At 52.6% G+C, this 12,436-nt stretch overlaps 4 protein-coding genes across 4 annotated transcripts; 1 reads left to right on the top strand and 3 right to left on the bottom strand.

Moving 5' to 3' along the window:
* Nucleotides 1–58: 58 nt before the first annotated feature.
* Nucleotides 59–1,278, bottom strand: TRUGW13939_01337 (uncharacterized protein; the record flags this gene model as incomplete). Its single annotated transcript, XM_035484538.1, has 4 exons — nt 59–85; nt 139–505; nt 556–957; nt 1,016–1,278. The coding sequence occupies 4 exons, from the start codon at nt 1,276–1,278 to the stop codon at nt 59–61; spliced, it is 1,059 nt and encodes a 352-aa protein (XP_035340431.1).
* Nucleotides 1,279–1,929: 651 nt separating this feature from the next.
* TRUGW13939_01336 (uncharacterized protein) lies at nt 1,930–4,371 on the bottom strand (the record flags this gene model as incomplete). The annotated part of the gene is made up of 3 exons (XM_035484537.1): nt 1,930–3,183; nt 3,251–3,979; nt 4,036–4,371. The coding sequence occupies 3 exons, from the start codon at nt 4,369–4,371 to the stop codon at nt 1,930–1,932; spliced, it is 2,319 nt and encodes a 772-aa protein (XP_035340430.1).
* A 1,919-nt stretch (nt 4,372–6,290) lies between these two features.
* On the top strand, nt 6,291–7,512 carry TRUGW13939_01335 (uncharacterized protein; the record flags this gene model as incomplete). Its single annotated transcript, XM_035484536.1, has 4 exons — nt 6,291–6,585; nt 6,643–6,695; nt 6,768–7,207; nt 7,266–7,512. 4 exons carry the CDS (start codon nt 6,291–6,293, stop codon nt 7,510–7,512), a joined length of 1,035 nt encoding a protein of 344 aa, XP_035340429.1.
* A 191-nt stretch (nt 7,513–7,703) lies between these two features.
* TRUGW13939_01334 (uncharacterized protein) lies at nt 7,704–11,717 on the bottom strand (the record flags this gene model as incomplete). The annotated part of the gene is made up of 4 exons (XM_035484535.1): nt 7,704–8,052; nt 8,106–11,371; nt 11,424–11,609; nt 11,667–11,717. 4 exons carry the CDS (start codon nt 11,715–11,717, stop codon nt 7,704–7,706), a joined length of 3,852 nt encoding a protein of 1,283 aa, XP_035340428.1.
* Nucleotides 11,718–12,436: the final 719 nt, after the last annotated feature.

The raw sequence follows: 12,436 nt of genomic DNA, 5'->3' as shown, positions 1-12,436 counted from the left end.
AAAGTCTTATTTGGAAGATAGCAGTTGAAGGTGTATATACTACAGTTACTACTTGACCCTACTGACCAAACTCAAACTCCACCATCTAACCTTTATCAGCAAATCCCTCAATGTCCGTTTTTGTATCAACTGACTCACCTCAATAAAAGTCCTCCTATCTCTTGAGACCGCAACCACCGCTCTCCCATCCCCCACAAAAGCGACTTTCCACACTGCCTGGCCATCCCGACCCAATCTTCCAAGAACCTGGCCAGTTTCGGTGTCACTCAGTTTGACAGCGCCATCTGCGCCGCCGCTGATGATGATTCTCTGTGATTTATCGACGTCGAAGCTTGTCACGCTGTTGTCGTGCGTTTGCGTCGAGTATATCAGATTGTGTGGTGCGGCTAGAGACCACGCGTGGATGGCGCCGGTAGAGTCTGAGCTGATAATAATGTGGCGGTCTTGCAGGATTTGGATTCTGCTGATGAGGGATTTGTGGCCGTGTAGCTCAGCTGAGCATTTTCTATACGCTTATTAGTTGTAGAGATAAACACAAGAAAAAGGGAAGCTCACCCCGTCCGAACATCCCACACTCGCAAAATAGCGTCTACTCCTCCGGTCAGTGCCACCTCGCCATCATAAGCCATGCAAACAGTGTAAATTCCGCCTTCATGGCCACCAGATAGAGATTGGAGACATTCGACTTTGCCGTTTTCTGGTGAAGTAGCCGCCCAAACACAGGCCTTGCCGTCATAGCCACCAGAGACAAAGACATCATCATCACTCTTCGAAGAAGCAGCGAGAGAACGAATAGTTGCGGTATGATGGCTGTCTAGGACCTGTTTGCATTCACCGGTTTGTACATCCCATATCCGAATAGACGCATCCCTCGAGCCGGAAACGAGAGTCGCGGTTTCAAGAAACAAGAGAGATCGAACGGTAGATGTATGGCCAGCCAGGACATGTACCTGATTCCTACAACCCCGTTACTTAGAAAAAAAGTAAGAGATATTATTAAAAACGAAAAGCATACCCCGTCAAAAGATCCCATACCCGAATCGTCGTATCTGCCCCTCCCGCGCAAAGCAAATCTCCGCGCATGGCAATAGTCCATACTACTCCCTGACAGCCGTTCAGGACGTGTTTCCTGCTTCCGTCATGGCCAAAGACGTGGATTTCAGAGTTGTCTAGTGCAATCGCGACGTACTCGCCCAGGACTTGCAGAGCCGTGACCACCACACTTGTTGAACCCGTGGAGACGGGCTCGGCGAGGATGGAGGTTGTTTTGATATGCATTGCTGTATCAAGTAACCTTTTTTATCTGTTTCTGCCTTCTACACGTGTAAAACGACAGAAGAAAGGAAGCGAGGCTGGATTAGTTTTGATTTCATGCGGCTGAATCGGACGATCGATTCCCCCGCAGCTAGGCAGACGCCTCATACATACTACGTACTACATCTACAATGACCCAGTATGTAATTAAAGTGAAATGTAAAATGTAAAATAGGCACTGTTAATTGGAAACGTTATCTGAATCCGTAATAACACTGACCTCTGGTTTAATCCTATAATCCAATACCGAGCGTCACTCCTCTCGCCTCATAAATGCCAGAATAAAATACGTAACAAAGACAACATTTTAAATATTATGAGCAGAAGAAAGAGAAAAAAAAGGAGAGAAAGATGAAGAGAAGCTGATCAAGGAAGAAAGTCTTGAGAATGTCTCGATAAAGTTTTGAAAATGATTGTCAGAACAAAAAGGTTGCTCAGAAAATGCCCGGTAACTCCAGAAAGATTGAAAAAACAAAGTAGTGTTACATGCACAAACGTATGGCACATATTTGAAAAGTCTCGATCAAACGTCAAAAGGCCATCATGGCTTGTCCCCGGTGATCTGGAACGAGGTGAGGCGATAATAAAATATATATTCATAAGGTCATCGTACAATTAGAAGAAGAAAGAGTAGACAAAGACCACAATGGTCCAGGCTGTAGCCACCGTGTACTCGAGCTCGAACCAGGCGGCTTGTCCGCCAAAGGCGATGCGCTTGCTCTTACTTGTGGGGTGGGCAACGCCGGTCTTGGAGTCGCGTTTCAACAGGTCCTCCCGGTCTGGCATCGATGGGGGGTCGATGGCATACGAGACAGGAATCCAAAGCGAGGTGCAAATAAACAGGAAAGTGCACGGCGGCCAGAATGCATGCGTCATGAGACAAATAAACACGTCCTTGAAGCCAGACTGCTGGAAGAAGCAGCGATACGACGACAAAATGACAGCTGCCACAGTCACGTATACAAACGATAGGTGAAAGATAGCCATGTAGTTGAACAGGATCGTCGTCAAACGAACAAACATGTTCTTTCTGCGTTTGGGGTCACGTTCCTCGAGAGCTGAGCTCAGCGAACCAGTCGGCTTGAAGGCTTGGGCTTGACCGCCGAGCCATGTAGGCAGGATAAAGGCGCGGACAATGCACAAGGCGATATAAGGGGCCATCCAAAGCTGGTAGCGAGATCCACGCTGTCCGGTGTGGTAACCGGCAGGGATGAAGAGCACAAACTCGCAAAGACGGTTGGACAGGGTGGCAGCAAAGCAGGCACGCATGAGCCATCGGAGCTGCTCGTCATTGGCATAGGCCACAAGAGGCTTACCCCACAAGAGAATAATGGGAATGGCAAACATGGAGGCAGTGAGCAAGATGGTGTAGACACTCAGCGTAGCATAGAGGAAACCGGAAAAGCGCTGGGCGACGCTCATTTGGCGCACAGCCTCGCCAAAGAGAGAAAACTTGAGCTTGACAGCAGTATCAACGGTTCCAATGGCCCAACGAGTACGCTGTTTCAAGTGGGAGCCGTAGTCATCGGGGACAGTACCAAACTGGAGCGGCTCGTGAACGTATGCGGTGTGCCATCCCTTGCCGAGCATGAGAGTCGAGGTTGCGACATCTTCAGCAAGAGAGCCGAGCGGGAAGTTGCCAATTTCGTCGAGAGCGTCACGGCGAACAATATAACCAGAACCAGTGCACCAGGCGACACCCATTGCGTCCTTGATTGGCTCGATGACGTGGACGAAAAAGTCCAAGCTCTGGGCAAGAGGATCCGAAGGCGGGGTGTTATAAAACAGCTGCGGAGGGCATGCAAGGGCCATCTTAGGGTCGATGAGTAGGTGGGGAAGAACGGCGCGGAGCCATTCCTGCTCTGGAATCTGCAAGGGGGAAGACGTGTCAGTTTGCTACTGTAAATTAACGACAAGAGATTGTGTTGTTACTCACCATGTCAGCGTCGAGAGCAGCCATGAATTGGCCAGCGCCTCCTGGCAGCAGACGAGTCTGGTCAAGACCGTAGTTGAGGTTACCGGCCTTGAAGTGGTGGGGGACACCGGGGATCTTCTTCCGGGCCATGTAAAAGACATTGGGATGGGTCTGTCCGAGTTGGTTGACAGCATCTTCCAGACTGGCAGACGCACCATCGTCGAGCAAGATGACACGGAAGCGGTCGCGAGGGTAGTCCTGGTCCAGGGCGCCACGGAAGGTGTCCATGACAACGTCGTCTTCCTCACCGCAGCAGGTGATGAAGACATCAACGGTGGGGACTTCGTCACCAGTCAGCCTCAGCTTGGCACGGGATCTCTTCTTCATGGCCATCATGGTCCAGCAGTTGTGCATCAGCGAGGGAATAGACACGGCGATTTCAATGGCAATAAAAACCCAGGCACCGGGGAAGGCCATGTGGTTGACATTCTGGGCGAAGATCACGCAGGCAATGCGGAGAGCCAGGTAGGCGATGTACAGGCCCATGTTGGCAAAGGTCAGGATGGGCACGAGATGGAACAGCCATCGCTTCCAGCCCTTCCAGATATCGGCATCGTCGCGGTCATGCAGGCGGGCAATAGAGCCGGGCTGCACCCAGTCTTTGGCGAGCACGGGGGATGAGGGCTGGCTCACGAGCTCAGTCAAGCTGGCGTGGCTCTGAAAGTGATGATTCTGGTACTTTAGGGTGGCCTGTTAGGGGGAAAATGTGAGGAAAAAGGTGGGAAGGGGAGTGGATAGGTGCATACCAGAGACGGGGTGGCGGACCGCGAGTCGCCGGGGCTGGTGACGAAGGACTCGGCCATGGACCTCCTATACGGGCTGTAGGGGGTGTAGGGGCCGTTGTAGTCGGTGCTGGCGACGGCGGTGGTGGTGGTGCTGATGTTGTTGCTGCTGTAGTTGCTGTTGTTCAGGGCGAGGCCCGGCCGGACGGGTTTGACGGCGGCTCTCGGAGCGACTCGGTCGTAGCTCTCGGAACGCTGGTGCTGCTGCTGCTGGTCGCGCTCGTCCATCTCGACCATCTCCTCGCCGTACCATTGATTGCCCTGGCCGTGGGCATACGGGTTGTTCCCGTATCCGCTCATGGCGACGAGGAAGACAGGTGGTAGGCTGGGCGGCTACCACCAGAGAAGGGGATGTGTATTAACGAGTGACAGTGGACAAGGCTATTTTCCGTCCAGGGCTGGCTGGTTGTTGGGGGCGTGGACGATCCGATCGGTTTGGGCAGCCCGAACGAATTAGTGACAGGATGATGGCCAGCGGTCGTCAGAGCCAAAGTCAAAAACAGAGTCAAAAACGAGTGTGGTGAGCAAGCAAGCAGTGGTAGTACAAAAGGCAACTCTGTTCAGTGGCCGATGTGCAATGAATGACGAGAGACGAGAGACGAGAGACGAGGCGGCTCGGGGGGGGGGATGTGAAGGTTGGTTGTGGTTGTGGTTGTGGTGTGGTGTGCGAAAAAGACTTTCTGCTTATCTGGGCCAGCGCAAAGAGGCTATTGCTATTAGGCTTGATGCAGGCGATCGCACGGCGGCGGCCAATCGGACGTGGCCGCAGGGGACAGTGGGTCGCTGGCAGCCAATCAGCATGCAGTGATACGCGACGGACAGGGGTGTCGTGGCCCCAGCTGCCCCCATGCAGCGCTGTTTGCAGCTAGCATGCATGTGATTGGTCCTGTCTTGGACTTAGGTTGGCGGTGGGGCGCCCTATCGCCACGCCGATTGGCGGCCGGCCGCTAGAGTCTTTCCTGATCGATCTACAGCGTGCAATTGCGTGGCCCGATGTGGTCTAGCGCTTCCAAATATAGCGTGGCGTCAGTGGGGAGGCATATCCCCATTGGGACTAGAGTCCCCGTCGTGCGTCGGTAGCGCCAACCAGGCAAGGGCCTCGCAGCCCCACCAGGCAGTGCTGTGGATTCTAGGCCTGTTCCTCTCTGTATCGCCGGGAAGCAGAATTTGCGCGGTGTCCACCACAGCTGCCGCCTTGGGACTAGTGCCGGCTGCGAACAGGGAGTGGGTCTTTTAACCAGTGCGATCATGTTGCTTCAGCCTTGTCCTCGCCGGCAAGGGGAATGAATATTAGAGACGCTGCTTTTTTTATTACTGCTCGTGCCTGGGGCCCGTTTATCATCTGATGCGTCGTGTCAGGGATACTCACCGCCCTGTCGGATGACGGTCATTGTACCACTGTTAATTTTACCACCTCAGCCACTGTCGCGTTTCAGTGTGCCACCGTAACCCTTAACTGCCCCATTATTAGTATGATTACAGAGAGCTGCAACATGCACGTCTGTACTACCACTACTCACTTGACGCCTTGATGTCGTGCAACTCGTAGATGGTCTTGTTACTGCAAGTCGCGAAGTGACTCGCCGATCCGGCCATCCCGACTCGACCCAATGCTAAACATCAACTCGACGATACGCCGGCTGGCCAAATATGCGACTCCAGGGCTCGCTCCTCCAGGGCTGCTCCAGTGCTCCACCAGCATAGTCATCCTACGTTTCACCAGGCCCAGAGATGACGATGAATCCAAATTCCTGTATAATTATAATACCTCTGCTCCCGGCAATACGTTACATATACGCGACTCATGGCCGCGTCAAGCCGGTGGGGCGCGCTAGTGGCAATAAGCTCGGGGCGCGGGGCGCCTAATTGGCTGCCAGCAAAAGCTTCCCTTCCACTAGTCCCGATATGGCAGCCAACGCCAAGCCCGGCCCAAAAAACAAAACTCTGCCAGTGCCTGACTGCAGTTTGTGCCCTGCCCCTGCACGTGACCGCGCCGCCCAAACGGGCAAGTGCGTCCAGGGGCCGGGCTTTGCTCACCTTAACTCTACTGGTCGTGTTTCTCGATCGCGGCTGATAAGCCTTTTTCACTCTACTCGACTTCCACCGCGATCCGACTGTCCCACTTGGTTTCTCTTCACCACGCTCGCTCTGTTACTCTCATTGTCCTCGCCTGGTTCTGTCTGGTTCTGCTCTCTTTCTCGTCTACTTGTTCTATCGGCATGGCATTTCGGTGGATTGTCAACGCCGGCCTGTTGGCCATCCCGATCGGGACCACCATTGGAGTCCTGGTGGGCATCGACGCTCAGCGGCAAGCATCTGGCCAACAACCTCTGTTTTCCGGTGGTGATAATGGTAGCAGTACCGGCGGCAACGGCGGACTAGGCGGCGGAGGCAGCACTGGTGGTGATGGTGGAAATGGCGGCGGCTCCTCGGACGATAATGGCATCTCGTGGATCGAGAACTGCAACCTGACCTACGGTATTGAGCCGCCGACGAAGGGACAGGAATATATTCGTGAGTCGCTTCTTGTACAAGTTATGCTATGCTCGTTAGTCTAACCTCAAACAACAGTGAACCCCAATCAATGGGGTGTGCTCGACGGAACCTCGGGAATGTGCATGAATGTACGCCCAATCCAGCCCCACGGAGAGATGCTATGCTGTCTTGATTTACTAATCGCACTGCTCTGTCAATAGGTAACCGCCTTTAACAACGGCAGCTACGCCACCAACTCCACTGGCCCCGAGTTTGCCGTCACTTGGAGCTATAAGCCAGGTAGCAGTGACCAGCCCGTGCACGCCTTTCCCAATATCATGATCGAAGGCGACACTTTGCCCGTTGCCCTATCCGACCTGAAAACAATCCACATGGACGTCGAATGGACGTATGGCTTGGGAAACGACCCCAGCGCCACGACTGATGATGCTACTCTCAAGGCCGAGGACCTGAATGCCAACGTCGCCATTGATATGTTCTTGGACAGCGACAAGACCGTTGCATCCAACAGCAGCCAGGCCAAGTACGAAATCATGATCTGGTTTGCTCAATATGGTCCCTCTACAGATCCCATCGGCTACGACGGAACCTTGGATGACAAAGGCATAATAACGAACAGGACTGTCAATGGCACCTTATTGTTTGTCTCTCTTTTCCGTTCGTTTCTCTCTCCCAATACTAACAAGCATATTTTTTAGCCACCTTTATTCCGGCAAAAACGGCCAAGGTCAGAATGTACTCACGTATATCACTGATACGACAACAGAAAGCTTTAGCGGTAATCTCCAAGAGCTACTCACGCTGCCGGAGTCGGGTATCACCGCCAGTAACTTCCCTGCAGACACCGACTATCTGGGCCACTTCAGTTTCGGCTCCGAGGCGTTTTATTCCCTGAAAAATGTCACGTTTCATGTGCCCACTTTTGCGATAGATATACGGACGTAATGGATTGGGGGTTGAATAATAATCATGTAAAATAATGGCCCTGGAGTTCTGGTTTGATACTTATGATTTTAATGTTACGCATTACATTTAATTAGATGGCTTTATTTTGTGCATGGTAGTGGTGCATGTAATGTAGTTCTGTCAACTTCAATTATGTGCCTGATTGAAAAAAATGAATAGGTATAAACGAACTACCCCAGATTCTGCAAATTCACCAGCTCATAGTACCTCCCCTTTTTCCGCAGCAGCTCAGCATGCGATCCAACCTCGGCAATGCGTCCGCTGTCCAGCACGTATATGACATCGGCGCGCTGGATCGTGCTCAGCCGATGCGCCACGGCAATCGTCGTGCGGCCTCGAGCAGCCGTGTCCAGGGCTGATTGCACGATTTTCTCAGACTCCGAGTCGAGCGCCGAGGTGGCTTCGTCGAGGAGCAGGATTCGCGGGTTTCGTAGGAGAGCGCGCGCGATGGCGATGCGCTGCTTTTGGCCGCCGGAGAGCATGCGTCCTTTGTTTCCGACTTCGGTGTCAAAGCCTTGTCTGTGGAATGTCAGCTGACTGCTGTTAAAAGAAAGAGAAAAGGGGGAGCTCACGGGGAAGACAGGATGAAATCGTATATGTTTGCGTCCTGGGCCGCGGCGATTAGGGCTTCTTCCGAGATTTCGCTTGGGTCACAGCCCAGAAGAATGTTTTCACGAATCGTGCCCTCGAAAAGCGCTGCCTCTTGGCCAACGTATGCCAGATTCTTTCTGTACGAGCCAATGCCCAGCTGCGTGATATCCATGCCGTCGACGTGCACTGCTCCGGCCAGCGGATCGTAAAAGCGTTCGAGTAGCGCTATACATGTGCTCTTCCCACAGCCACTGGCGCCTACCAGGGCCACATACTGTCCGGGCCGGATCGTAAGATTCAGACCCTGAAGAACCGGGGTGTTCATTCTGCTGGGGTACTTGAAATGCACGTTCCGAAATTCAATAGCGCCTTGGATGTTCAAAGCAGTTTGCTGCTTCTTCTCCTCGGAGCTGATGCGCGGCTTGCTATCGTACAGCAACTTCAATTCTGCCGCGGCGTTTTTGGCTTTGCTCATGCCCGGCGCATACGAAAAGATTCTGCCCGCGGCCTGCGCGCCGAAAATCACCTCGCTGAAGCAGACATAAAACTTGAAAATGGAGTACTCGTGGTGACCGACCAGCGTGCCGCCGTACCAAAACCCGAGAGCCATGCAGAAGAACTGCACTGCCTCGGAGCTGGCATACAGAAACGCCGACTTGACAATGGACGGGACATTCTCGCGCAGCTGAGTCTCCAGCTTGCTCGCGTACGCGTCCAGCATGACCGTCTCCATCGTGAACGAGGCAACAGTGCGAATCGCCGACGCGGCTTCACTCGCAAAGCTGGCGGAGCTCTGGTACACCTTTTTGGAGCGCGATTGGAACTTGTTGAGAACCCAGATGCGCAGAAATCCGCTGAGGATGAGCACTGGCACGGCCGAGATGCAGACGAGCGCGAGCTTCCAGCCGAGAATGAGGGCGACGACGAGAGCGCCGAGCAAGTTGACGATCATGATTAGTAGCGTCCCCAGAGTTGCGCCGCTGATGCCGGACAGGCTCTTGGTGTCGGTGGTGAGAATCGACGTGAGAGCGCCGGTGGCGTTTTCTTCTTTGTCGAAAAAGGTTATGTCTTGGTTCAGCAAGACCCGGAAAGTCTTGCTTCGTGCGCGACGGAGTAGCTTCTCCGAGCTCAATGCAAAGATGATTCCTTGCACGCCATACAGCAGAAAAGTGACCAGCCCCAACATGAGAAACATGAGACACCAGAAATCGGTATCATGGCGCAGCTTGTCGAATTCGGATTCCGGGAGCGTGATTGTACTGACGCACTTGGCCATCATAACAGCCTGCGAGGGCTGGACTGCCCCAGCGAGCACCGACAGGAGAAGACCCAATACCATAATATGACGCTCGGGGTAGTTAAACCCGGCAATAAACTTGATGAGCGAAAAGACAGAGTAGCGAGAGGTTGATTGAGTCAGTTCGGATTGAAACGCATTGGTCATGTCTCTGCTCATTGGCTTTGGTTTGAATAGTTGTACATCGCTGTCAAAAGGCCCTGGGATTCGTGTGTCGTCGGACACTGATAAGAGATCAAGATCGTCGTCCTCGGCCGCATCGTCGTCGTGTCTGTCCTCGTTGATATGCTGGGCCTGTACGAGATTGAAATAGGTTCCGTGCTGCTCTGTGAGCTCTTTGTGTGTTCCCTGTTCGGCAATCTTTCCGTCCACCAGAACGACAATATTGTGCGCGTTCTTGATCGTCGATAGACGGTGAGCAATGATTATAGTCGTTCGCCCTTCGGCCGCCTTGTCCAAAGCCACCTGCACATGGGCTTCGGACTTGGTATCGAGGGCCGACGTGGCCTCGTCAAGCAGTAAAATCTTGGGCTCCTTGACCACAGCACGAGCAATAGAAATACGCTGTTTCTGGCCACCAGAGAGCGAAAACGAAGCAATATGCGTCTCGTATCCGTCTGGCAGGGCCATGATAAAGTCATGGGCATTGGCCAGCTTGGCGGCATGCACAACGCGCTGTTGGATTTTGTTCTTGGGCTCGTCCTCATACTCGGATCCCGTCAGACCGTAGCGGATGTTTTCAAAAATGGTGGCCGAGAACAGCTGTGGCTCCTGCGAAACAAGCGATATCTGCTGGCGTAGCGAATGTAGATTCAGCGTCTGGATATCGTGTTCATCGACCAGGATGCGGCCTCCGATCGGGGTATAAAACCGCTCTATCAGCCCGATAATCGTGCTCTTTCCAGACCCAGAAGGTCCGACAAAGGCAGTTGTTCGCCCTGCTGGGATGGTGATGTTGAAGGAATCCAAAACCGTTACTTCTTGCCTTGAAGGATAGATGTGCTTCACGTCTTGAAACTCGATATTACCGTTCAGAGAACGCAGCTTCGTGCCTTCGGTGGACCATGGATTCAACGGCGAAACGCGATCAATGGCACTAAACACTTTGGACGCTGCGGCGACTGCATCGGAAAATGCCTGCAGATTCGGAGCGACGTTTCCAAGACTATACGACCCGAGAATAATCGCCATCATGATTGTGAGAATGTCCCCCGGAGCGAGACTCGAGTCGGCATCGACGATAAACCGAGATCCCATCCAGAAGCCGAGTCCATAGTTGAGATACATGATGCAGAGTAGTGCACCAATGACTAGCGCAAACGAAATCTGAAGAACTCGACCAAAGCGCTCTCCCTCTCGCATGTACTTGTCGTACTTTGCTGCCAGAGTGTCATGCGCCCCGAATGCCACCACTGTGCGAATCGATTCAAATGCATTGTCTGCCAGATTTCCACCCTGTCCGTACTTTTCGAGTGCTCGTTTGCCGTAAATGACCGAGACGATGGAGCCGCTGCCCATGACCAGCAGCAGCGTGGCGAGAGTAGCCGTGCAGATGAGAGCCAGCTTCCAGTATTTCACATACGCGATGATAAACGCAGTGACAAAACTGGCCACGCCGGCGAGCACCAGACTGAGTTTCTCCGAGATGCCGTCCTGGATGAGATGCATGTCCCCGGTGATGCGAGTTGTGATTTCGCCCGTGCCCAGGACATCGAAAAAGGCAATGTTTTGCTGCAGTATCGCCTTGAAGTATTGCACGCGAATCTTCTGCGTCACCGAGTTGCCCGTGTATACGAGACCGAGAGTCGCAAGGAAACTCACGACGAATTCGCCTATGCCGAGGTATGTGAAATAGAGCACGTTCTTGGTCAGCTCGTGGTAAAAGTGATCGTACGAGATGCTGCCAATCGCAACATCTTTGAGCGAGGTGGTCACTTGTCCGAAGAAAACCTAGGTTGCGCCATCAGCCTACTATTTCAAAGCATTTGTCTTCTATCCTCACGGTAAATAAAGGTAATGCTGCGCCTTGCAGGATGGCGCAAATCGTGCTCGCGGCGAGAATGGCCAGGTCGCTGCCACTTGCAAACTTGTAGATCTGGAAATAGCCAACTTTGGGTTTGTCGACGCGAATCTGGTCGTCCAGGATCGTTTTCTGCGCTTCGGATATGTTTTGGGGAGTGGACGTGATCTAGACAAAAAGTCAACAACAAATCAGCCCATCGCACGAGTCAAACTGATGGCGTACCTCTGGCCGGGATTCCAATGGAATCCCTTCCAGGTCCCTCATGTTTGCCATGACCCTTTTTTTCTCAATGCGCTATTGCTATTGCTCATCGCGATCGCATTTGGCAATTCTGTTGGACGTGTCGCCGGCGTTCGTAGACAGGCATGTTTGGTTTTCCAGACGAGACCATGCAATGATGAAATCGCAACCAGAGAGAGCGCAAGGGGGTTATTTTAACTAGTGGAAACGAGGATCTGCATTGACTTTTTGGTTTCAAACTTCAAGGTCCCAAAGGAACACACAGTGGGTACATGTTCCTAAATCTTCAGCTGCAAATGGCTACTACTAGTTCTGCCTCCTCCACGCGGGGTTGTGTCGCAATCGCACTGCTATTACACCGATTACTACACATTTATGCAAGCGAAAAAGCCCTTTTCTCAGTTTTTGCTGAACATTCTTCTCGCCGAGTCGTCCTCAGCAGTCTCGTGTCATTGAAAGCAATTGCAGTCACGCTAATGTTAGCCTAGAGATTGACGCAACTGTGGCCCACAGATTAGGGCCACAAAGCCAGTCAATGGATGCAATCCTGCGCTAGAACAGTGGGACAGTGGAAACCAGCAGAGATTGGCACAGGAACGAACCATGTGAACGCTCTGGCCTCGGTCGAGCTTGTCGTTCCGAGCTATACATCTGAACATGGCTTTGTTACTTCAAGTTCCGATCGGAATATTTGATCTCTCCGGCTCATAAATAAATGATAGATAAATAGATTTATTCGGTTATTATCCGGA

Source organism: Talaromyces rugulosus, chromosome I (genome assembly GCF_013368755.1).
Source record: "Talaromyces rugulosus chromosome I, complete sequence".
NCBI lineage: Eukaryota > Fungi > Ascomycota > Eurotiomycetes > Eurotiales > Trichocomaceae > Talaromyces > Talaromyces rugulosus.
Note: the sequence above shows the minus strand (reverse complement) of the source record. Positions and strands in the feature narration are given on the sequence as shown.